Raw genomic sequence first — 27,488 nt, forward strand, 5'->3', positions numbered from 1 at the left:
AGCATGAGATCGTGAAACCCTCAAACACATGCGACACAGTATTAACGATTGTAACTGGTGCTAAGAATACAATCTACATCTACATGGATACTCTGCAAATCACATTTAAGTGCCTGGCAGAGGGTTCATCAAAGCACCTTCTTTCTTATTCCAATTTCTTGTAGCGTGTGGAAAGAACGAACAGCTATATCTTTCCGTACGAGATCTGATTTCCCTTATTTTATTGTGGTGATTGTTTATCCCCATGTAGGTCGATGTCAGCAAAATATTTTTGCTTTTGGAAGAGAAAGTTGGTGATTGGAATTGCGTGAGAAAATTCTGTCGCAACGAAAAACGCCTTTCTTTTAATGATGTCCAGCCCAAATCCTGTATCATTTCAGTGACACTCTCTCCCATATTTTGCAATAATACAAAACATGCTGCCCTTTTTTGATGTACTCCATCACTCTTATCTGGTAAGGATCCCACACTGCACAGCAGTATTCTAAAAGAGGATGGACAAGCCTAGTGTATGCAGTCTCCTTAGTAGATCTGTTACATTTTCTAAGTGTCCTGCCAATAAAACTCAGTCTTTGGTTAGCCTTCCCAAAAATTTTCTGTGTATTCCTTCCAATTTAAATTGTTCATAATTGTAATTCCTAGGTATTTAATTGAATTTACAACCTTTATATTTGACTGATTTATCATGTAACCAGAGTTTAACGAATTCTTTTTAGCACTCATGTGGATGACCTCACACTTTTTGTTATTTAGGGTCAACTGCCAATTTTCGCACCATTCAGATATCTATTCTAAATCGTTTTGCAATTTGTTTTGATCTGCTGATGGTTTATTAGTCAATAAATGACAGCGTCATCTGCAAACAACCTAAGGTGGCTGCTCAGATTGTCACCCAAATAGTTTATATAGATAAGAAACAGCAAACGGCCTATAACACTACCTTGGGGAACGCCAGAAATCACTTCTGTTTTACTCAATGACTTTCCATCTATTACTACAAACTGTGATCTCTCTGACAGGAAATCACAAATCCAGTCACATAACTGACACGATATTCCATAAGCACACAATTTCACTACAAGCTGCCTGTGTGGTACAGTGTCAAAAGCCTTCCAGAAATCCAGAAATACGGAATCAATCTGCAATCCCTTGTCAATAGCACTCAACACTTCATGTGAATAAAGAGATAGTTGTGTTTCACAGGAACGATGTTTTCTAAACCCATGTTGACTGTGTGTCAATAGACCGTTTTCTTCTAAGTAATTCATAATGTTCTAAGCGGATTACTACTACTACCTTTCTTGAATATTGGTGTGACCTGTGCAACTTTCCAGTCTTTGGGTACGGATCTTTCATCGAGCAAATGGTTATATGTGATTGTTAAGTATGAAGCTAATGCATCAGCATACTCTGAAAAGAACCTAACTGATATACAGTCTGGACCAGAAGACTTGCTTTTATTAAGTGATTTAAGTTGCTTCACTACTCCGAGGATATTTACAATTCTGGAATATTTATTTTGTCTTCTTTTGTGATGGAATTTCAGAAGGATGTGTTTAGTAACTCTGCTTTGGCAGCACTGTCTTCGATAGAATCTCCATTGCTATTGCGCAGAGAAGTCATTGATTGTTTCTTGTCACTAACATACTTCACATATGACCAGAACCTCTTTGGATTTTCTACCAGGTTATGAGACAAGGTTTCGTTGTAGAAACTGTTATAAGCATCTCACATTGAAGTCCGCACCAAATTTCAAGCTTCTGTAAAAGATTATCAATCTTGGGGATTTTGTGCCTGTTTAAATTTGGTATGTTTGTTTCGCTGTTTCTACAATAGAATTTTGACCCTTTTGTGTACCAAGGAGGATCAGCTCTGTCATTTGTTAATTTATTTGGTATAAACCTCTCAACTGCTGCTCATACTATTTCTTTGAATTCAAGCCTCATCTGGTCTACAGTAATATTATCAATTTGGAAGGAGTGGAGATTGTCTCTCAGGCAGGCGTCAAGTGAATTTTTATCTGCTTTTTTGAACAGGTATATTTTTCGTTTAGTTTTAGAGGATTTGGGGGTTACAATACTCAAACTCGCTACAACAACCCTGTGTTCACTAATCCCTGTATAGGTTTTGATGCTCGTTATTAACTCAGGATTATTTGTTGCTAAGAGGTCAAGTGTGTTTTCACAACCGTTTACTGTTCGCGTGAGCTCATGGACTAACTGCTCGAAATAACTTTCAGAGAAAATGAAATCATTTTGTCAACTCCAAATGGAGAGAGAGAGAGAGAGAGAGAGAGAGAGAGAGAGAGAGAGAGAGTGAGTATATGGTTGGGAAGGTAACCATAGAAATTGTAAGTCTCATCACGTATTTACGAAATGCTAGTATGTGAAGTCTGGGCTTACTTGCACTGTAAAGCACTATCCAGACACAAACCTGAAATTGTGGTGCAAGACTGCCTATGGGCTTACCCTAGGTACTGATGAGCAACCTTCTCTTTTACAGCTTTACAACAATATCCACACTCATATGTGTATTTTAGCCTGGGTTTTCAATCAGTCCTGGTTCAATTGCAGACGAGTTTTGTGCATAACTGGAATGGGAGCAGTTAGCGATGCGGGTGTTTACAGTTTAGCATCAAGTCTGCTTTCCACAATACTCCACAAATGTTTTGTTGGCCAAATCTGGGACATTGCCATGAAAACAGTTTCCCTATGGATCATGTGTATGAAGAGTTACTTCACCTTGCCTCATACACTCCCCCTCCGAAACCAGTCTTCGATGGCATCAGGAAGTAAATAATAAGAATAATTTTGTAATCTTTTCGTGTGACTATCACATACAGCACTAGAGATTCAAACTTCAATCACAGCACATAACTTGGAAACTGCACTCTTCTATTGGTGCACCACATGGAATATTATGATACATCATTTTAATGCACATTTTGTTTAGTTACAAAACCCCAAACACCACTAAAGCAGGCAACTACTATCTTTTAGAACCATCGAGTGTCTCTCTCTATCACACACACACACACACACACACACACACACACACACACACACACACACACACACACAGAGAGAGAGAGAGAGAGAGAGAGAGAGAGAGAGAGAGAGAGAGTGGGTGGGTTACATTTGGTAAGTATGGTAAGTGTGAAAGATGTAAGTGTCGAGAAAAAATGTGTCCTTGAATTGCAAATACATTTTCAGTCATCATTTTCTGTATCAACTCATGGTCTCTTACAAATTGCTTTTCATCTTTAGAACCATAAAAGCTGGTTGTTGTGAAAGAGGAACGAATCAACTGTAAGCAACGGTTAACAGTTACTTACATTATTTCTCATGATAGTCTTGTATTTAATTCTGCCCATCAGATTTCTTTGTACTTTTTTCTAGTCACAGCTAGCATTATTTGTTATTAGTAGTGCAGACTGATAGGAAAGACAATAACAATACAACAATGAAGTATTGATTATAAATAACTATTATTTTTATTTTATATTCAGTTTTTTTCACAAATATTTCATTATCAACAGCAGGCGTTACATACACACCTTGGAACAAACAAAAATACTTAGGAAACTTTGTTCCAATATATTACACTTAATTCTTTTAAGAAAAATATGTTTGTGAATATAACAAGCTGCAATGGTGATACATAGGTGAGACAACGAGAATAACATAGAGAAACAATTTCTGAGCAACATAAAGGTCTCGCAATTAAAAAATTATATATTAATATATAAATATCTGTATATAATAAAAATAAAAAAAATCACTCATGATATGTTAACTGACATGTCAGGCAATGGCTCATTTTAGCAGCAAGACATTCATTCAATTATTGTGACCACCGCATACTCAAAATCTGTCTAAAACTGCAGTAAATATAATTATGCTCATGGATAGAATTATTCTCAATTTTGTAGAACAGCCAGTGTTATTTCGTTACTTCAAACTAATAATTTCTAAGCTATTTCTCCGACAATGCACTACTAGAGTATCAAATTAAAATAATCATTAAAATAATGATGAAAACATCTTTATGCAAGGCCACTTAGTGAAGCAAATACTTCAAACACCTTTTATGTACAGAAAATATAGTGGCCTTACATATCACATTGTTGATTTCCAAAGGCACGGTTGCATGCAGTACAAATATTATACACAATATATGCCATACAAAAATTAATACATAAAACATAATATATTCACATATTATCACCCTATTGTATAATATAGAGGATACATGATAAATAAACATGGTTATAACCACAAGTATTCAGTGGTAATTAAAGTTTATATGAGAAAAAAATAGAAAAAAAATTGACGAAAGGTAATATATAAGTAACCAACAATTAACAGAGATTCAAAGAGGAATTCAGTCTGAAGAAATTTAAAATACGGAATACAAGGCATGTATACATATTTGGAAAGTTATAAACAAATGATAAAATAGTAGCTTTTTTTACAGTCATTCTAATATATATAACAAAAAATAATTATTTAAACACAATATATTTTACAAATAAAGCATAATTTTAAAAAAAATGCCTTAGCAAATGCATCTATGCAATCAGATTATAGCATAAATATACACACATCATAATCAATAGTTACTAAGTGCCAAGAAACTTTGATAGGATATATAACTTTTAGTACACTAATTTGCAATGTTCACTGTTTGAAGAATTACAGGATCTGATCTCCTTGGAATGGAAAACACAACACAGTGAATACAATGGTATTTTCCTAAACCAAAATACAACAATAATAAACCATTTGTAATGTCAACAAATCATTTAACTCCATGAAACCAATGGATTGAGTGTGTGTGCATTTGCGTTTCTTGTAAAAGAATCTGAAAATAAAACATAATTTAAATAAGAGAACATGAAATAGCAGGCCACATACTGAACTAAATTAAAATCTAATACTAACAAACTGCAGAAAAATCATATATTATGTAGTCAAACGATACATTGTTTCTACGTTTTCTTGGCTGCAGAATTTGACAATTTTCTGTTAATAGTTATTTGCCAATATTTGCAACAGGCTGATATTATCAAGATCGAACAGCAATTTTTACCTGAAAATTGCATCATATGCAAAAAAAATCCGAGATTTCAACAAATATTACCCGCAAATCATTAATCTATAACATGATCAATAATCATTCCATTACAATCCGTTGGCACACACCATCCATTATTTTAGTGTCTGTAGATGACTCTCCATCCAGGACAATGTGCTGTCTCCTGCCTGTCAGATAATTTGCCATCGAGTCGTAAATCTCATTAGATATCCCATACTAAAGTGTTTTGTTTGTGGTACTGAATCAAAAGTATTTCAAAAGTCTAGGAATATTGAATAAACAGTGTTTCCTTCATCCGTGTTCAAAGACTTTTGCACGCTGGATATTTTCAACACTCATGCTCATTTCTATCAACATCATGTTCCATGTAGGTCATTATGTTTAAAGCCAGAATTTGTACTAAAATACTGCAACAAATAGAGATGGATGGTACAGGACAGCAGAGCTGTGGGTAATAGCTAGAAATGATTTGTATTCTTCTTCATCTGTTGAAATTTTTTGTGATTCAAAGGATCTGTGGTAAATTGTGGTCCAGAACAGAGCTAACTCACTCATTCTGCATAGAATTTGACAAAGGCTCTACTGGGCCCTCATTGAGTTTTAGGGATTTTAGCTGCTGTTTAACACCACTAATAATAATTGCTGTTTTGTCATAGGAGTGGTAAACCTACCGAATGATGGCAACCCCCCCTCCCCCCACTTTCCTCCCCCCACCTTTGTGAAGTACCGTCTGATTTTTGTGCCACTAACAGCCTAAACATATTAACAAAATTCCTTGGCATTTTTGGGCAGGTTCTACGATTATATTTCATTTTGTTTCAATTAACATTTGTCTGTTTGCAAATTCATGCTTTGTTTTGTGCCTACTGTGCAGTAGGCACCGTTTCTTAAGAAAGGACACTATAATGCATGCTTCCAAACGAAATCATTTGGAACAACAGGAAGGATTTAATTTGGTGTAAAGACCTTATAGGGGGGACATTTCTCATATTAACAACAACAACAACAACAAAAATAATAATAATTAATAAACAATAATAACAATTAAACAAAATACTTTCACTGGAGTTTTTATGTCCATTATTACATGTATAAAACTACTGACACGAAACTAAAACCCCAGTGAAATGGGTTATTATCAGCTAGTACACTCAGAAGAAGCAGAAAGTGACTTCTTTTAAATTAATGTAATTAAGATTCTATCTGTGTACCCGCTAAACCAACATATGCAAAAGTTCAATAATAAACATGGTAATGGGAAGTTCAAACACACACACACACAGAGAGGAGAATGTAGCTGTGCAGATGAATGTGTGTGTATATGTGTATTGTGGGACTTGCAAACCTCAATGTAGCAGTGAAACACTGCCAAGTTTTCCCAAACTAAAATTTGCAATAGTTAAACATGATGCAAACTTCCAAAGGAAAATAATTCTTGAAGTGGTAACATTGATGTTGGCAACACAACTGGGCCTGATGATTGTCGTGACCCAAAAATACCAAGCACCATTGAAACCCTAAAATTAAAAATACATAAACAAATAACAAAAATAAAAAATTCGAACATACTCCATATAAGAGCCAAGCTTCACAGAAGATCGAATTGTGGATGCTGGGAACTATAGCTATTTCCGTGTGAAACCTGGCAAGGGAATCAAGAGAAAGACACCACACATTGGGACAGCTTTCAGCTTAAATAGAATAATATTGATCTTCATCACCAAATTTCATTTCCTTTCTCTCTTCCACCTCTTAAATGTTCAGATTTCCATTGACAACAACGGAAATGGTCCAATCAATAATGGAAACAGAAAAATAAAATTCTGAGGAAGCATATAAATTCTGGGAAAAACTGTGCAGTGAAATTAATTAGATTACATAAAATATATTGAAATATTACTTGGAAGCTTCACTGCATAAGCTGGTAGGGAAAAACCATTCCTGCGCACAGTATGCAGGGTGTCCCATACACAGAAGACCAAATCAATATGGTTTAAACATGAGGGTGCTTTGTAGGACCTGCAGTCAAAAATTAATGTCTACTACTTTCAAAAAAGACTTCTCAGAAAGCCAAAGATCTAGAGATTCTTAAATGTAGCCTTTCAGAATTTTACATATGCCATGTAGCAATACCTACACAAAATCACAAGGAGGTTGTGTGTGTGTGTGTGTGTGTGTGTGTGTGTGTGTGTGTGTGTGTGTGTGTTTTGTTTTGTTTTACAGTTGATGGACACACTACAGTGAGGTTTACCACTACAGTGAGGTTATCCGCACACAGGAGATCACGAATGTAAAAGATATTCGCTATTTGCCACAAAATAAAAATCCAAGTGATCCTAAAAAAAAACACAAACACAAATGCGCAGGCAAGGGCATGCGCACACAACTAACTGCAAAATTCCATACCACAAACAAGAGTAAAAGGGATGTAACACAGGTTTGCCAATATTATTCAGAATTATGCTAAAAACTCTTGGAAGTTAACAGTGAATGTCTTTCTTGAGAGTCCTCAGACCTCTTTTCTCTTGTATTTTGGCAGATAATTGTCATTTTGTTTTTCAAACATGTAGACTGAAACAGTAAAAACATAGCTTATCACATATTTTATGCAACATCCCGTGTCAATAAAGTGTCAGTTTTTTCCTCATTACAAATAAATTGTTTTTAAAATTAAATATGGCTTGATAGTCATACCGACATACAAATAAATCTAGCAGTATGAGAGTTTCATATCATTTCGTAGTAAATTGTAACTTGAGGCCCCAGACATTTTTCTAAAGCACTTCTATGGACCACTGCAAGGTACAGCCAACTTTATTTCATGTCACACGTCTCTCAAATGCTGACACCCTGAAATGTGGCTGTTCACAATGACAATGAATAAATTTCAAAGCAAGATTATCACTTCAAGGACAAGACAAAGCACTTCAGTACTGACATCACTTGCATATGGTGACCCTGAAACGATGATTGAAACCCTCTGATGAGTGAAAGAAATTGTCAAGTACATGAGAACTTAAGATTTTATACAGCCATACAATAGAGGTAATAGTATAAGTGGCTTTGACAGTAAGCTGCCAGAACTGACATACCAGTACACAAGGAAAGGAGAAGCACACAATGACAACACACAATTGCAGCAACAATGAATTCTATAATTTCATTGGAAGGAGACTGTGAACCATACCTTAATGCATGCAGTTACAAGTAATTTGCAAATGATTCACTTCTGGTCACCATCACTCCATGCGACACTACACAGATGGCAATAATACGGGTTGGGACAAAAGATATTTCAGAGGAAGTTTCTTGACTCTTACTGGAACATGGGCATTTGGAATTTTGACAGCAAGCCCCTTCACCATGCACATTTTTCTTGATGCATCTCCCATTGGTATTTGTTGATAATTTCTATGGCATTCTCACCCTGATTATACAAATCCAGGAAGGATAGCAAAGATCTCCTTTGAACATTCTCTCCCTCTTCCAATGTTCAAACTTCGTAAGTGTTCCAGATCAATGAGCAACAATCAAGAATTTGTTGGATATGGGTTTTGCAAATGGCCTATGTCACGGGTGAACAAATTTCCTTAGGATTCTTATAATTAAATGTCATGTAAAAGGGTGGATTTTGATTTTGAGTAACTTGATGGGAGGGACCTTTTTCTTTCAATTGGAAGGACTAATCCAAGAGGGTGAAAATACTTCCAGTTGGTGGGCTATAATTATTATAATTCTGTATCACATGTGGCTGGACATACTAAACTTAGGGAGCAACTGACAGGATTATATGCTGCGGCGTGGTGTGCACCATGTCAGCAGAAAGATGGGAGTCAAGATAATGATTTCATAATTTCTAATGAGATTGCAAAGATCACATCAAACTATTGGATTTATGGTGCTCTTCCAACTTTTAGGTTTCATGGCATGGTGTACAAACAGAGGTTTCAGCTCAAACACAGAGAGCTTCAAGCACGGGAATAAAAAAGTTCCTAACAACTGTAACTGTCAGGTATTTATCACATGCGGAGTGGCGCAGATGATGGTCATAGAGTGGCATATCAGATTGTTAGATGTGTAAAGAGGGGGAGGGGGAGGGGGAGGGGAAAGGAAAATGATGTAAGGTTATACTGAGAGAACAATGGGAATGGTGTTGTCATACACCTGTTTATCTGTGAGAAACTAAAGCAAATCGTTTGTATCATTGCAAAGTCCCTTGGTCCTCACTGTTGTTCAGGGGTAATAATGACATTTTCTTATCATGATTACACCAGACGTTAACATCCCTATTCACATTAATACAATTAATTCTCCTATAGACATTCAAGGTACACTGGCTACCTCCCATGAACTTTAATTTCCTTATCATGACAAGGGACTGGTGTGGGTCTATAGCTATATAAAACTGAATATATGGGCAAAGTATTTTTTTTTTCCAACAGCCACCCTTATTGTGATTAAGGCAGGTAGTAGAGATAGGGAATCATGTGGAACTGCTCTAAACACCTCATCTGAAAATTACCTTGACCAACTAATCAGAGAACCAACTTGTGAAGGTAACATATTTGATCTCCTGGTCACCAACAAGCCTCAACTTTTCGATACAGTTAGTGTAGAACAGGGAATCGGTGATCATACGCTTTTTACAGCATCACTGAATATAGATGTAAATAGGAATGTAAAGAAAAGCATGAAAATATTTCTGCTTAACAAGAATGGAAAAGAGAGAGAGAGAGATATTTCAGATTAATTATTGAGCAGCAAACATGGGAAATTTATCTCCAGAAATGAAAATATTAAGCACAAATGGACAAAGTTCAAGAATATTGTACAGTACATCTTAAACAGGTATGTGCTGAGCAAAATTGTAAGAGGTAGGAAAGACCTGCCATGGATCAACAGCCATGTTAGAAAGCTGTTACAGAAGCTAAGAGAGCTTCACTGCAAATTTTAATATAGCCAAAGCCTTCCTAATGCAGCTGAGCCTTCCAGACAAACAAGAACTGAATGAGGCCGAAACTAGTGTGTGGAGTTCCACACATGAAGCATTCAACAAACTCAAAGATAAAGTTATTAATTGACTTGACAAGTTCCTAACAAGTTTTGGTATTACGTTAAATCAATAAATGCATCACAGTCAGCTGTTCAAATACTCTGCGACCACAATAGAACTGAAACTGAGGATAACAGAGAGAAATCCAAAATACTGAACACTTTCTACAAAACTGTTTCACTCACTAAGAGCTCAGTATGGTCCCTTTAAGACATTGCACAAATGTCAAAATGACATATCAAAATACGTGGCCACGGGAAAGAAAATCAACTGGAATTAGAGGAAAGGCTGCACGACCTAATGAGGTACCAATATGATTCTTCATGGATGGTGCTAAAGAACATGCTTCTATTCTAGCACGAGTGTACCATAGGCATTGAAGGAGTGATGTATTCCTAGTGATTTGAAAAAAAGCCACAAGTTACTCAAGTTTTCAAAGAGGGTTATTGAACACAAAATTTTGGAACATGTTTTACGCTGGCATTTTATGACATTTTTGGAGATCAGAAATGTCCTCTGTAGGAATCATCATGGGTTCTGAAAATAATGATTTTTTGAAACCCAGCTCATTCTGTTTGTCCACAAGACCCAGAACGGGAGGGTATCGGCACCCAGTGTGATGCTGTGTTCCTCGACTTCCAGAAGGCATCTGATACAATTCCATATTGCTTCCTAATGAACAAAATATGGGCATACAAAATCAAAATATCAGACCAGGTGTGTGACTGGACTGAAGAGTTTCTAGCAAACATAACTCAGCTCATCATTTTCAACCGACAGTAATCTTCAGACATAAAAGTAAATTCAGACATATCCCAAGGGAATGTTACAGGATCATTGCTTTTCACAATATATGTAAATTACCTAGGAGATAACGTCGAACATTCCATGAAGCTTTTTGTGGACTTTGCTGTTGTATACAGAGAAGTTGCGACACTAGAAAATTGTAGTGAAATGCATGAATACCTGCAGAGGATCAATGCTTAGTGCAGCAATTGGCAGTTGACCCTCACCATAAACAAATATACTATTTTCTCAAAAACTGATATTTTGAGCCCGTGGCTATGTGCAAAATATAGGTTGACTCTTAAAAAGAAGATTACAGCAACCAGCCACTTTTTACAATGCTATTTATTTATCTAAATAGTGCCGTTACCGTTTCGAACCAATAGGTTCATCTTCAGGCAGCTGGTTCATGTTTTACATTACATTTCGTGTATCGTTTCCTCAACTGACAAAACTTCCTTGGGGTGGTGATGCCTTACAACCAAAACAAGATGTGAGACAATGTTTTTTTAATTGTAATTGTGCCTCACGACGATTTTAAGTGATGTAAACAAATTATTATTATTATTAAATGGAAGATGTTTCAGTTACTTACAATGAAGAATCCGCGCCATTACATTCCAGTGCACTGGATTTGTTTACATCACTTAAAATTGTCGTGAGGCACAATTACAATTAAAAAGACGCTGCCTCACATCTTGTTTTGGTAGTAGGGCATCACCATCCCAAGGAAGTTTCTTCAGGTGGGGAAACAATACATGAAATGTAATGTAAAACGTGTACTAGCCGTCTGAAGATGTACCTATCAGTTCAAAACCGATAACGGCACAGTTTAAATACATAAATAGCATTGTAAAAAGTAGCCGATTGCTCCTATATAAAGATAAGTTGTCATTTAACTTCGTTACCAAAAATTTTGGAAAGTTCTTGTCCCAAATTTTTACACAATACTCTAATACACATTTGGACAGACGCAGGTTACATATTTTATGTATAAAGGGGAAACATTGCTGGCAAAAATCTCGGAAACTGCTTGACCAATTTACTTTCAATTTTTACATATTAGTCCAATAAATGTTTATACTGACAGAGACTCACACAACAATATCCAGGTTTTCTGTTAAAACTAAATGTGAGAAATAAAATGCTGTACTGTGAAAATGTGCAAGTTTTGTTAATTTTTCACTGTCAGTTTTAACAACAACAACAGCAGGGCACTTAAACCATCAGACCAATGGTTTCTCTCAAATATATTCTTTTTTCTTATATGTTATTTTTTTTAAAAATAACAGTTGGTTTTAATGGAAATAAGGAAGTAGTTTCTATGGCTTGTTAGCTTATGATTAGAATACTACTATGGAATCTGATTTGTTCAGAACACCGTAGTCCTACCCATCCACAGAATAAAACTATGCAAAATATTGTCATTCAAGCTACTATCTTCAGAGATACAAAAACTTGAGAGGTCTCTTTCATACCTCACATACTAATGATACCAACCATTTTTTCCATTAATTTTAAGTGAATGCAACTTCCAGCCAAGGTTTCATTTGCAATAACAATAAACAAGGCTCAAGGTCAGAGGGTGGGTGGAAGAGGAAAGAGAAGGATGGAAAGAGGAGCAAATGGAGAGAGATAGGAGGGGACTGTTATGGATAGAGAGAAGAGGAGGAGGAGGAGGAGGAGGAGGAAGAAGACAAATAGAGGAGTGATGAGGAGATGGGCAAAGGGGGTGGGGAGGCAGAAGGAAATTTGGACGTATATCCAATTCCCAGATATATTTAGCAATTGCAAAGCACAGCCAGATTTGCTAGTTACTGTTTAATTACATGATTGCAGAACAATCACTGAAATAGTCACATCCATAAAATATCTGGGAGTATGATTACAGAACAGTTTAAAGTGAAATCATCACATAAAATAAACTACAGGGAAGGCAGATGTCAGACAGATCCATTAAAAGAATCGTCATGAAGTTTCACCCACCCACAAAGGAGGCAGATTGAAATACCCTTGTTCGACCAACAGTTGATTATTGGTTACCAGTCTTGGATTTGTACCGTACAGGATTGATAGAGGAAATAGAGAAGATCCAAAGATGAGCAGTGCATTTTGGTACATGTTCAATGTGCTTGAGCAAAATCATCACAGAGCCAACTCCAGTGGAATGTGCTGCAAGACAGGTGTTCCCTTCGTTGGCTTCCACTGATAGCAGCAGACAACGTGCTGCGCTAGCAAAAAATTAGCAATCAGCGAAGCTCCTGCTAGCTGACATGTCACTGTATTCCCCCAGCACCCATGCCGGTCAATTCCACTGCAGGCAGCTCTTTGCTACACCTTCTGGAAGCTATGCAACCCTAACTGTTGCTGACAAGTCTCTGTACTGCTTTAATAAGGTAACATCTCCTGGCTGCACTCTCATCAGCCTCTCTCACATAATGCCTTGTGGTTTGTATCATTAGTTGTCATGCATCACCAGATTTCACGTAACAGTAAGGTTTCAAGCTGGTGTTCTGTTTCCCATGCTTACTTACAGTCTGGCTAACGAGATAAGTTCTACCACATCTTCTGCACCCATTTTCAAACTGTGATTCGTCAGAGTATTTTTATTGCAATCCTGCAAAGTCTGATGCCAGATGCTTTGTCCATTCCCACAGTACCAGTCACTGGATTACCTAGCACAGTGAAATGTTTTAGTGCAATGACACTTAGTGAGTTGCAAGAAGTGCCAGGTGACTTATGTTACTGTTTCTTTCCTGGCTGCTCTCTTACAACTTGACCAACAAGCGTGCCCAGAAACAAGTTTCTTTTGTCCAGCTGTGCTGGCCCCCTTCACCACCAGGTGAGTCCATCTTTGTCCCAATCCCTCCAACCTTCTGCGTGTACATATTTCACCTTTAAATGTTATTCCAATGGTACCATGTAGTAACGTCCGTCCCTTTCAGTTTTTGTTCGTCTGAGTTACCAGACGTCACGCCAAATACCGTAGACCGTGAGTAGCTTTACCCTGTTCAACGACTCCACCACGAGTGATGACTCCTCTTAATTCCAAAAGCTAAATTTACTGTATTTTGGTGTAATAGTTAGTTCTTTGGAAAAAAATCATGCAAAGCACCTAAAGTGCTTCCTTAAGTAAGTTTTGTTAACACTTTCCACACTAAGGCTGTACTCAATACATTCTCACAAACTCAGCTGTTTGTGCAGATCCCATATGCCATACACTGTTTTGCTTCCCATACTTTTTAATATGGTAAACATATGCTGCATGTTTTTTCATTGAAACTGGCAGCAAGCATAGTTTATATATTTTCCATCATTATGAGTCTGCAGCTTGAGTGTAGACAACACATGATCAATTTGCATCATAATGGTTTTTTAACCTCTGATTTGGGCTTTGTTCACTTTGCATGTTTGTGTTGTGTTAGGAACATGGAAGTTTTTGATGGTTCTTCTGGATCAGAGGAGGAAAACTGTGATGTGGATATTGATTATGAACCTGCAGACATCTTTTGCAACAGTTCCAAGAGTTCAGGCAACTAATACAGATTTTATATTACTGAAAAATACTGTAATGAAATAATATACATGTTACTATAAAAGCAAATATTGCCTCAAAATATTTTATACAGTTCTTTTATCTTTTTATATGTGTATTTATTTATTCATGGACAGATAAAGATGAGGGCCCTAGTACTGCCGCTTGTCCTGTGGATCACAAAACTTGGTTACTGATGTGAGCAACTGGTTCAGAGTTGACAACCAGCCTGATTTACAAGCGTTCAATGATGCTAGTGGTGTAACTTTGCAACTGTACTGAATTTGGATGTTTCTCAGCATTTTTCAATAATGAGATGATAAAAGCAATAAAAGTTGAAACAAACAGGCATGAAGGATTAAAAATTCATGATATGAATAAGAAGCAGCCTATGTAGAGAAATTCTATGTGGTACTGATGGCCAATAGTAAACACACACAAAATATATTTGTTTTCTCTATTTTATTGAATATGAGAGTAGCGAAGTTACCAAAAATAAGTGACTATTGGTCAAAGGATGCATTTCTAAATACTTCATGGGCAAGAAAGCTAATCAGTAGAGATAGATTCACTTCCATTTTGTTTATGTTGCTTTTGGATGATAACATGATGATCCAATGCACAAAATTAGGCCCTTTTCAGTTCTTTTGTCACAAAGTGTAAGAATAAACCAAACATGAATCTTACAACTGATGAAGAAATATGCCCTTTCAGAAGCAGAATAGGATTTACAGCTTACACGAAAAACAAACCAAATAAATACAGAATCGAACTTTTGTTCGCTGTGTGACTCAGCAGCTTACACCTTGAATTGTAAAATTTACACAGTTAAAGCAAACAGTGTAACTGGGGGGTTGTATGGAGATCACTTAGGCAAAGCACACTGCATTTGCATGGACAGGTACTACACAAGCCCTACTGTATTAGACACTCTGTGGCAGAATAATACCTTGCGTGTACAGTTTGTAATGAAGAACAGGAAGGATCTACCTAATGAAATCAAAAATGTGAAGCTCAGGACAAGGGAAATGATGTTTTGGAGGAAGGGACATTTACTTATGGTTAAATGAAAGTCAATCAGACTCACGTTCTGTCTTACAAGCAGACATTGAGCAAATTCAACTGTAACCAGTACCAGAAGCAAAGGAGGACAAGCTGCCAGATGTAAACCAGATGTTATAAGAGGCTTTAACAAGAGAAAACTGGAGTAGACAGAGTTGACCAGTTATCAAGCTATTATCCTTTCTGTTAGAAGACAATGAAATGGTGGAAGAAGGTTTTCTTTCATTTGCTTATTTCAGTAGTAGTGATAGTTGGGTTGTGTACCAACAAACAACAAAAAAGACAACATCTATGGTGTGCTCCATCAAGGCCTTCGTAAACAGCTAGCTAGTCAGGATTCAAAAGGTGGGCAATCACCAAGTGTAGATAGAGCGTTCGGCCAACAGTTCACAGAAAAGCTCGCAGCTACAGCATGTAAACAAAATGCAGCAAGGTGCTGTAAAGTTTGTGCAGATAAAGGAAAAAAAAGAAACTGGGAAAAGAGTAAGAAAATAAACACAATGGCAGCGTAAGCAGTGTTATGTGGGTCTCTGTGTACAAAACTGTTTCAGAGAGTACCATACACAAGTAAATTATGCTTGATAAAACAAAAGCTGCACATTTGTGCTGAATTTTTATTGTATGCATGTTACTTTCCATAAAATATGTTCTTTTGTACATGCTTGTTTCTTGCAAACATTCAAAAGAATGGGTTTTAGAAGTTACAGTTCTTTTTTGAAAACATTCAACTTTCAAAACTGTTCAATAAGTATCATTTATATTCAAGAAACAATTGTAAAAAAGCATTAGAAAGAGGAAGTTTCAAACTTTGATGTAAATAGCTTACTACCTTTCTATTTTCCTCCTGACTTATTTAAAAAAATACAGGAAACTCCTTGAAAAGTGTCAGTCCGCAAGGAAAAGAGCCTGTGTAAATGGATCACTGTGGAAATTGTTAATAGTAATTCATTCTTGCCAAATTTGTGTAAGCCCAGAAACTTGCAAGCCCTTAATGATGAAAGAGGGTATACTGTTACGTTTACAGCTAAAATTTCGAGAGTAGTGTACATGCCTACGAATATTTTGCTTCCTCTGATGTGTATCTCACAAAAATATCATGGGGCTTACCAACTATCATTCTTCCCATGTATCTTTCATGACTGGAGCAGGAAAGAGGTGGGCAGATGTGGAAATTGTATGCAAAGTACCCTCCATCACATACTGTTAAGTGGCATGCAGAGTATAGATGTAGTTTCAGGACAAGTGGTTCCATTAGCAAAGTTAGAAGTAGGCAAACAACAATGTTAAAACCCCTTTCAATCCAATTTTTACCTACATATAAAGACTTAACATTTCCTTTGGCTCCATTAAATCTGATGGTAAGTAATGGCAATGGTGGAATGCCAATGCTACGCTTAACATTTCTGGCTGATAGTAAGGTATAATAATTATGAAGTGACTTCAAAAAGTATGCGACACTTGTCATCCCATGCTAAGGAAATTACTAGGAATCTGAAAATGTAGCATCCATTTTTGGTGAAATTTGCATCTAAATTAGATGTGCAAATTTACAAGGTTGTCACACTATGTGCCTTAAAATGAAGCCTTAGTGCTTTGAAACTGACTTTTAAAAGACGTGGAGTTTGGGACTGTCTGCTTTTGCTAAAACTTGGATAGTTTTTTTCCAAAACGGTCTTTGTTTTCTCCTTTTGGTCCCATTTAAGCCTTCAAACAAACGATTGTTTCTGTTTAGAAGCAGCAGGTTTTTACCACCTGTGATCAGGGAGCTGATCTGATTTACACGTTTCTGGACATTATTTTTCTTTCCCCCATGAAATTCAATAATTACAAAAGCTGCAGAATATTGATTTCAACAACTCATGGGCATTCATAATTGTGCAACCCATACTTGAGAACACTATAAAACTGACAAGATACTTAGCAGAGAAACAGAATTGAACATTTGCATGTTCATATGTTGACAGGTTTCGTTTTCCTGTCACTATAGTGCAGGGTGTGTACACTCTCAACTGACGTAGTGGCTGCAACCATAAACAAACTCTAATCACAATCGCCAGTGCAAAGAGTGGAGCTGGGAAACAAGCCCTACCTCCTCCTCACAGGGCGACCAGATTACACCCACGTTCTGTGAAAGGCGAGAACTGACACATGGTCAATGGAACCTCCATCCCCTTCTGGTATAGTGAGGGGCCAAAAGTCCATGGTGGCCCAGGACTAGTCTCTTCACTCATTTCAAAATAAGAAAAAAAATAAGCAATGCACAACATAAAGTATTTGGTAACAGCTACTGCACAATTGCTTGCTGAGTTTGGCATTATTGTAAATGGCGTACACTCATTTTCAGAAAAAGACAACACACCTTGAACGGCTACAGATAGGATGATCATATTCAAAGGACATGTACATTAGTATGGTGTGCAGAAATGATTAGCAATGTGAACCATGTTGGCCCACAGGTTCGAGGTCAACATCGATATTGCAGTGCAACACCACCCACCAGTAAAATGTGCCTGCGGCTCTCATTGTCGTTATAAACTGAAGGTAATGGATCAGTGTTGACTTGAGGGAATGTGATGCATCCATCCGGGAAATTGGAGCTCGTGTAGGACCAAGTATTTTGGCAGTGGAACGGGTGTAGTGTGTGCATGATGGTTCACGGCAGGCCACAGAACATGATGAGATTTGTCAGGTCGCATTACCCAGAACCCCCCCCCCCCCCCCCCAACTCAAAGAATGGTCACTCGAAGAATGGCACTGCAGGACAGAGCGGTCTCCTGCTCAGCTTTGGCGCAACAAAGGAACAATGTAACACATCGTACACTATCATGGGTGACAGTCCATCACAGTTTATCAAAACACAAGTTATGTGTGTGTCACCCACTTCTTTGCCACCTTTGAAGAATGTGCAGAAACATAGTAGATGGCAATTGTGTATAGGATGATGTCACCATGGCATGGCATCAGATAGTGTTTTCGGATGAATCCAAGTTCTGTTCATTTGAAATTGATGGCGCATTTTGGTTCGCCACAGAACGGGCAAGCGGCATCACAGTGACTGCATTTACACATGACGTACAGTGCCAACTGGAGGCCTTATGGTGTAGGGTGCTATTGGGTACAACCAAAAATCACAGTTAGTGGGTTTTCAGGGTACTGTGAACAGTGTGATCTATATAAATGACATTCTGCAACCTGTAGTCATACTCTTCCGGCACAACACCCCAGTTTTTTTTCAGCAAGCCAATTCATGACCGCACATGTTGCTGCACGGACATGTGCCTTCTTGGCGTCACAGAATGTCAGCCTTTTGCCGTGGCCCACCATATCACCAGACTTGGCACCATTTGAAAATAAGTTGGATATGGTGAAACAAGTGCAGCGTTGTGACCCAATGCCGACCACCATAGATAAACTTTGGAACCAGGTGAATGAAGCACAGATGGCTATAACACAGGACGTCATTCACGCCTAATACAAGTCAATGCCAAAGTTATCAGGGACCATGGCGGACCATGAGCCTACAAGGCAACAGGACACATGCTGAACGGAGGTGACTGGAATGGTAATCATTTCTGCAGAACATATTGATGTACATGTCCTATGAATATAGTCATTCAAGGTGTTCTGCTTTATCTGGACATAAGTGTAGTTCACGCCTAACACTACCATAATTCAAAGGCCCACCACCTAAAACTGTCACATTAAAGTGTAAACATTATAACAACTTTTGAACTTTAGCTAGCAGACACACCAAAGAGACAGCAAATGGTATTTTGTCAATATGAGACCATGCTATTTAGGGAGTAAAATAGCTGATGATGGTTGAAGTAGAGAGGATATAAAATGTAGACTGGCAATAGCAAGGAAATCGTTTCTGAAGAAGAGAAATTTGTTAACATCGAGTATAGATCTAAGTGTCAGGAAGTCGTTTCTGAAAGTATTTGTATGGAGTGTAGCCATGTATGGAAGTGAAACATGGACGATAACTAGTTTGGACAAGAAGAGAATAGAAGCTTTCGAAATGTGGTGCTACAGAAGAATGCTGAAGATAAGGTGGGTAGATCACGTAACTAATGAGGAGGTATTGAATAGGATTGGGGAGAAGAGAAGTTTGTGGCACAACTTGACTAGAAGAAGGGATCAGTTGGTAGGGCATGTTTTGAGGCATCAAGGGATCACAAATTTAGCACTGGAGGGCAGCATGGAGGGTAAAAATCGTAGAGGGAGACCAAGAGATGAATACACTAAGCAGATTCAGAAGGATGTAGGTTGCAGTAGGTGCTGGGAGATGAAGAAGCTTGCACAGGATAGAGTAGCATGGAGAGCTGCATCAAACCAGTCTCAGGACTACATCTACATCTACATTGATACTCCGCAAGCCACCCAACGGTGTGTGGCGGAGGGCACTTTACGTGCCACTGTCATTATCTCCCTTTCCTGTTCCAGTCGCGTATGGTTCGCGGGAAGAACGACTGTCTGAAAGCCTCCGTGCGCGCTCTAATCTCTCTAATTTTACATTCGTGATCTCCTCGGGAGGTATAAGTAGGGGGAAGCAATATATTCGATACCTCATCCAGAAACGCACCCTCTCGAAACCTGGCGAGCAAGCTACACCGCGATGCAGAGCGCCTCTCTTGCAGAGTCTGCCACTTGAGTTTATTAAACATCTCCGTAACGCTATCACGGTTACCAAATAACCCTGTGACGAAACGCGCCGCTCTTCTTTGGATCTTCTCTATCTCCTCCGTCAGACCGATCTGGTACGGATCCCACACTGATGAGCAATACTCAAGTATAGGTCGAACGAGTGTTTTGTAAGCCACCTCCTTTGTTGATGGACTACATTTTCTAAGCACTCTCCCAATGAATCTCAACCTGGTACCCGCCTTACCAACAATTAATTTTATATGATCATTCCACTTCAAATCGTTCCGCACGCATACTCCCAGATATTTTACAGAAGTAACTGCTACCAGTGTTTGTTCCGCTATCATATAATCATACAATAAAGGATCCTTCTTTCTATGTATTCGCAATACATTACATTTGTCTATGTTAAAGGTCAGTTGCCACTCCCTGCACCAAGTGCCTATCCGCTGCAGATCTTCCTGCATTTCGCTACAATTTTCTAATGCTGCAACTTCTCTGTATACTACAGCATCATCCGCGAAAAGCCGCATGGAACTTCCGACGCTATCTACTAAGTCATTTATATATATTGTGAAAAGCAATGGTCCCATAACACTCCCCTGTGGCACGCCAGAGGTTACTTTAACGTCTGTAGACGTCTCTCCATTGATAACAACATGCTGTGTTCTGTTTGCTAAAAACTCTTCAATCCAGCCACACAGCTGGTCTGATATTCCGTAGGCTCTTACTTTGTTTATCAGGCGACAGTGCGGAACTGTATCGAACGCCTTCCGGAAGTCAAGAAAAATAGCATCTACCTGGGAGCCTGTATCTAATATTTTCTGGGTCTCATGAACAAATAAGGCGAGTTGGGTCTCACACGATCGCTGTTTCCGGAATCCATGTTGATTCCTACATAGTAGATTCTGGGTTTCCAGAAATGACATGATACGCGAGCAAAAAACATGTTCTAAAATTCTACAAGAGATCGACGTAAGAGATATAGGTCTATAGTTCTGCGCATCCGCTCGACAACCCTTCTTGAAGACTGGGACTATCTGTGCTCTTTTCCAATCATTTGGAACCCTCCGTTCCTCTAGAGACTTGCGGTACACGGCTGTTAGAAGGGGGGCAAGTTCTTTCGCGTACTCTGTGTAGAATCGAATTGGTATCCCGTCAGGTCCAGTGGACTTTCCTCTATTGACTGATTCCAGTTGCTTTTCTATTCCTTGGACACTTATTTCGATGTCAGCCATTTTTTCGTTTGTGCGAGGATTTAGAGAAGGAACTGCAGTGCGGTCTTCCTCTGTGAAACAGCTTTGGAAAAAGGTGTTTAGTATTTCAGCTTTACGCGTGTCATCCTCTGTTTCAATGCCATCATCATCCCGTAGTGTCTGGATATGCTGTTTCGAGCCACTTACTGATTTAACGTAAGACCAGAACTTCCTAGGATTTTCTGTCAAGTCGGTACATAGAATTTCACTTTCGAATTCAATGAACGCTTCACGCATAGCCCTCCTTACGCTAACTTTGACATCGTTTAGCTTCTGTTTGTCTGAGAGGTTTTGGCTGCGTTTAAACTTGGAGTGGAGCTCTCTTTGCTTTCGCAGTAGTTTCCTAACTTTGTTGTTGTACCACGGTGGGTTTTTCCCGTCCCTCACAGTTTTACTCGTCACGTACCTGTCTAAAACGCATTTTACGATTGCCTTGAACTTTTTCCATAAACACTCAACATTGTCAGTGTCGGAACAGAAATTTTCGTTTTGATCTGTTAGGTAGTCTGGAATCTGCCTTCTATTACTCTTGCTAAACAGTTAAACCTTCCTCCCATTTTTTATGTTCCTATTAACTTCCATATTCAGGGATGCTGCAACGGCCTTATGATCACTGATTCCCTGTTCTGTACATACAGAGTCGAAAAGTTCGGGTCTGTTTGTTATCAGTTCTGAAGACCACAACAACAACATGAGACCAACGTAAGTTTTCTTTGTTCTATGATAGTAGATCCCACAGCTTACTTCTACGATGTGTGGCGAGTATCTTATACAAAACATTCAACCACCCACAATGGGCTTGGCACCAGAGCATAGAGCATGTTGTTGTATTCATGCACTTTTTATTTTGCAAACATGTTTTTATGCATGAAAGTTTTTCCAAATTGGATATGCTACATGGTGTGCAATAACAATAACTGAAAAATTAGTTACATTTTCAATATCTGTATGCACAAAATAAAGCTCTGATAAAATAGTTCGCCTGGATACAATTTGCTATAAAATAGCACTTATTAAATAATTTAATTTTTTCACATTTTGAGGCAGAATTCACATCTATATTTGCATTTATCACAAATGTGAATTTTTCAGGTCCCTAACCATTGCACAAGAATGGCAAATTGCTAGAAGAGAGCACATGTTCTGGATTTCCTGGAGACAAAGTTCTGCTGTGATATGGTTAACAGGTACATCACAGAGTGGGAGTTAAATGGCACATCAACTGCAAATGTACTCCAGAGTTGAAGTACATGGACAGTACCAGAGTTGTGGGCAAAATGTCTGAATTTAACATGGATTCACCTCAAAATTCTGGCAGTACATGGAATAAATAAATATCACGTCCAGCTGTAGTGAAATAGTGCACACAGTTTAAGTGAGGTTACACAGACACGGATGATGCTTATTGGGAAGTAAGGTCATCAACATTGAGCACAGATGACAATGTCTAGGCAACTGAGGAAATGATTTGCAGCAATCGCAGGTTGTGGACATTGACACACTGGTTCTCAAATGGTTCTGTAACAAAGGAGTGGATTTCTGTCATTGAGAAACTGAATGAATGATGAATGGCAGAATGTTTCTACTGTTGTTTACAAATACTTGGTAATAATGTTGCAAAACAGTCATTTATCTGTGTCACTTTGAAGTGTAGTGCAGCATTCCATAAAGGTTACTGGGCCTGCCATAATAATTTGTAAATTACTTTTTGAAGTCTGCTCGTAGAAGAAGCACTACTGAATGGAATAAACAGTTCACTAGAGAATGGGGTAAAGAGTAAATAGAACACAGGAAAATTGACACAAAAAGTGTGTACTGACTTGAGAAACATGAATATTTGGGGCAGGTGCAGAGTGTGAAAGAAATTTGTCATGGAAGAAGCAACACTGTATCTATCAAAAAAATATGTTTAAAGAAAATAATACATCTTACCTGCTAAATATCATGGATTCTTAAAAATTTAGACATTATAATCCATTGTTTTTATGAATTCAATTGCAGAGCAAAATTGTATCCACCAGTACTGCTCTTCGCCTTCAAGTCTATTTCCATAAAAACTGTCAACATACTGTATAGTTGACAGAAGTGATGGCGGATTTGCCTGTAATATAATGGAATCATGAGGAGTATCAAAACACATTTGTAAAAAAGATCTGACACACAGTTGAGTCTGTTTACATATATCACCCATGTAAAATATAATACGAGATTCAGGAAAGCAAGCAAAACACGATGGACAGAAATCAACATAATTACAAATTTAATGTGAATATAAGTCCCCTGTCAAACGCCACACCTGTTAAGAATCTGTAAATGTTATGTTTGATCACAAATCTACATAGTCATCCAATATCTGGTTACACATTTTCACATGACGACACTGCCTAGTACACTGACACCAGCTGATAATGAGTGCTAAAAACCCACTTTTTATGTCACTTCCAGCATACTAATGCTTCTCAATATACAGCATTTCCAAACTAAATTACACATTTCTTTTTGCAGCCCAAAACGACATTATGGTTATCATAGGAATTCTTTTAGTGTATTTCTCATCCTCAGGTCGCAACTTCTCAGTAAGTAATCATCAGTTGTTCTGTGTTCCCCTTAGCCTTAAAGGCTTTAATTGTCTACCTGTTTGAAAACTGCACTGATGATGGAAATCAAAACTTTGGGTGAAATTAGTTTCAGTGTTACACCCTAAGCTGAAGCTAATTATCTTGATGTTTCCAACTACTTTATGCTTAAAACAATTACTAATACAGCATCACATCAACTACTGCATGAGGTATTGTGCATACTGCAGAACAATAGTCCATCAATAATTCCCCACACAACCAAAATACAAGCCATGCACTGCAAAAGGCAAGTCTGCATACAAGAGTGATTCAGGACATGGCTACTCTACTTTTCCACTTCTTAATGTCAGATTCACCAATGTAGCAGCTGAGAGTAAATATTCTGACTTCTCGCAACTACAAGTTAAGCCTGTGACAAAGTTTCTGAGGCACACAGAGTCAATTGAAGTTAATCATCAGCTAACCCTAGTTTATGAGCTGGACATTATGAAGCCATTCTCTACATGTCATCAATACATCCATTATGTAGAGTGCAGAGTACAGCCATTTGTATCTGTCATCAATGATTACATGGTGGAGCAGATGCAGCAGTGCACTATGGATAATCAAAACTTTGTAATTATGGAACTCAGTAGCCACTGTCCTCCTCGGATATTCTCATACCCATCGCACAAAGTCATCATATTGCGCTTGTTATTTCAAAAATTGTGCCCCAAGACCATGTCTAGCACACACTTCCAAACATGTATCAATATCATTGACATTTCCACTAAGGTATATAAAGAATGTGATAAGTTTCTGGATAGTATCACCACAGGTGATAAGATGTGACTCTCTTAATGTAGCCTTAAAACTAACCGGAAGTGAGTGCACTATCGACATACTGTATGGATATACATGCAAAATGAAATTCAAATGGACTACGCTGACACTGAAAGTGATTTGCATGGTAGCATGGAAAGAAAGTGTCTTCTGCTTATAGATTTCTTGCCCCGATGGGACTGTTACGGCGAAACACCAGGCAAATTGTGATTACACAGTCAGAACAAGAAATGCCTAATTCCCAGTTCGTGTGTTGTACTTATCAAGACACTACTTGCCAACATTGGCTTAGTACACAACACAATATAACACAGTATTCAGCTAGGATTGATCTGGAATGTGTTGTTCAATGCTGACAATTTCCATCTTCGCCTGTGCATGAAGAAACTAATGACCAATAAACATTTTCACAATGACAAAAAGAGTTGCATATGGCTGCCACACACAAATCCAAGTACCAGACACAAGACTTCAATGAAACACGAATGCAAAAATAGTGTCACACTAGAACAAGCTCAACAAAAATGGTACTAACTCATTTAAGAATTAACATACTGGCTCATAATGAATTATCATGTTTCATTTATGCAACTAATGAGTCATGGAAACACATTTCAGTTACTGACAAAATGTCTTGTCATTCTTTTAGCAGACATGCATTATAGAGGCCATGTCTGTTCCTTTACAAAGATTCTATGGCTAAGAGTGTATTCATAGACATATTGCTTGTAAATTCCAAGCTATAATGTGCAAGCATATAAAATTCCAATAATAGCATGTTTCTGGAGCTCATTGGCAAATCCGTTTCTCTAACATCATATTTGCTAGCTGTCACCTCACTGTTATTTCTTGTGAGTTTTTTACTATCCCATGCTATTTCTTCTGAGCTACCACCGAAACACTGCACATTACAAAACTTATGCTGCCTACAACAACATGAAAAAAGGAAAACCACATGGAACATGGAAATCAAAGCACATCTCACTTTAAGAGATTAGAGGCGATATTGTCACAGATTTAGAAGAGCATGAAGCCTCAAGCTCATATCTCTCATCTAGAAGATTCTTTCAAATTTTTGCATATATATGTTTACTTCTAATCTGCAAGAGAATATAACATAATTCAAACACTACACAACAACATCGAGTTTTAAATTGCTGCTTTTTAATATTTTATTACAATTTTCGATTGTGAGTTATGGATAAAAATGTTAATTTTCTCCTACTTACAAATTACTCAAATTATATTTAACTGAACACCTGAAATACCGCTCTATGTTGAAATATTTTTTAGCTGAATGACAAAGAAATGTTAAACTTACAAAAAAGTTACAGTATTTCGATACAGTTGTACACCAACACGTACCTTTATTAAGACATACACAAGGACAGGGATGAAGTCATCTGCAGAGGGAACACCATTATCACTTGCCAGTGCCAATAAATTCATTATTGTTGTTGCACAACGAAAGACACACAACAATTTGTCTCTCGGTGTCTTGTATGCAGATATTCCTGCAATTTCAGCTTGAGCTGATGGCCACGGACATTCGTAATGGAACATCTGCAAAATTTTATAGGTTGCAATGGAGGTTACTGACAAAGTACAAAATTTACTGTGTATAAAATAGCACATGATCCAAACATAACAGAAAAAATGAATATCAATAATTCAAAATGATGGTTGTAAAATTACCGTAAGCTACTGTAGACTACAAAAGTAAGTGTAAACTATGACAGTTCTCCCAGTAGCTTTGCTCAGTTAAGATTGTAACCACATAACCTGTATGTTAGGTGTGTTGCATACCAATCGGGCATTATCTCATTTCAACTGCTTTAATTGTGTATGTGATCAGTGTCTTATTCTATACTCCTAGAAACTGGAAGCGGTGAACTGTCCAGAAACAGAGTGAAGATTTATAAATACCTGCGTAACTGATGAAACATTTTTGTTCTATGCAGTTATCCTCCTGTCTGTCAATTACAAATAATATTATTTATAGCAAAACTGAAATTTTCAGTGTTAGGGACAGGAGAATTTTGTAAAAATGTTAATTAGTGATTTTTCGTGAAATAATGCAAAATCTGTGATTTTTATATTGCAAAATTTGTAATTTTGTATAAAAATGTTATAAATGCTAGGACAGCAGTTACCTAATATTCACAACTGATAGTTATTGAATGTTAAAACTGCATTTTGACTTTTAATTACCTCAAGGCTGTGGTTCGTATATAATCTTACTGACAGCTAATTTCTGCCAGACAGCAACCAACGTTGATGTGACAAAGAAAATAACACCAGTACTAGCAAAAATGAAACTGCATTTGGGAAAAACAGAATTCAGCAAAACACAAAACCAAATTTGACAAAAGACAACAAATCTGGAAAATAAATACCAAATTTGGAAAATAAGCACCGCATTTAGATAATAAGCAGCGCATTTGGAAAATAAGCACCGAATTTGAAAATTAAACAAGAATGAATGACAAAAACATATCATAGAATTTGGCAAAAAAATACACACCAAATTTGACTAAAAAAAATTACACCAAATTTGGCAAAAATGTAGCACAGAATTTGGCAGAAAAGGAACGCCAATTATGGCAAAAAATAACACTGAATTCGGTAAAAAAAGGCACCCAACTTGACAA

The 27,488-nt window shown here is 37.6% G+C and overlaps 1 protein-coding gene across 4 annotated transcripts in view; it reads right to left on the minus strand.

Moving 5' to 3' along the window:
- Positions 1 to 3,547: 3,547 nt before the first annotated feature.
- LOC124721188 (GTPase-activating protein and VPS9 domain-containing protein 1) overlaps positions 3,548 to 27,488 on the minus strand; it is a 362,758-nt gene continuing 338,817 nt past the window's right edge. For 2 of the 4 annotated variants that reach the window (XM_047246031.1, XM_047246029.1), the window contains exons 29-31: positions 26,203 to 26,400; positions 23,369 to 23,537; positions 3,548 to 4,863 (exon numbers count right to left, since the gene is read on the minus strand). In XM_047246031.1, coding sequence (XP_047101987.1) covers positions 23,397 to 23,537; positions 26,203 to 26,400 — 339 coding nt within the window. In that variant the 3' untranslated portion in view covers positions 3,548 to 4,863; positions 23,369 to 23,396. Of the gene's footprint in view, positions 4,864 to 6,991; positions 7,117 to 23,368; positions 23,538 to 26,202; positions 26,401 to 27,488 lie in introns of those variants that run through there. The other 2 variants (XM_047246032.1, XM_047246030.1) reach the window with 2 other exon arrangements.

Source organism: Schistocerca piceifrons, chromosome X, assembly GCF_021461385.2.
Source record: "Schistocerca piceifrons isolate TAMUIC-IGC-003096 chromosome X, iqSchPice1.1, whole genome shotgun sequence".
NCBI classification, from domain to species: Eukaryota; Metazoa; Arthropoda; class Insecta; order Orthoptera; family Acrididae; genus Schistocerca; species Schistocerca piceifrons.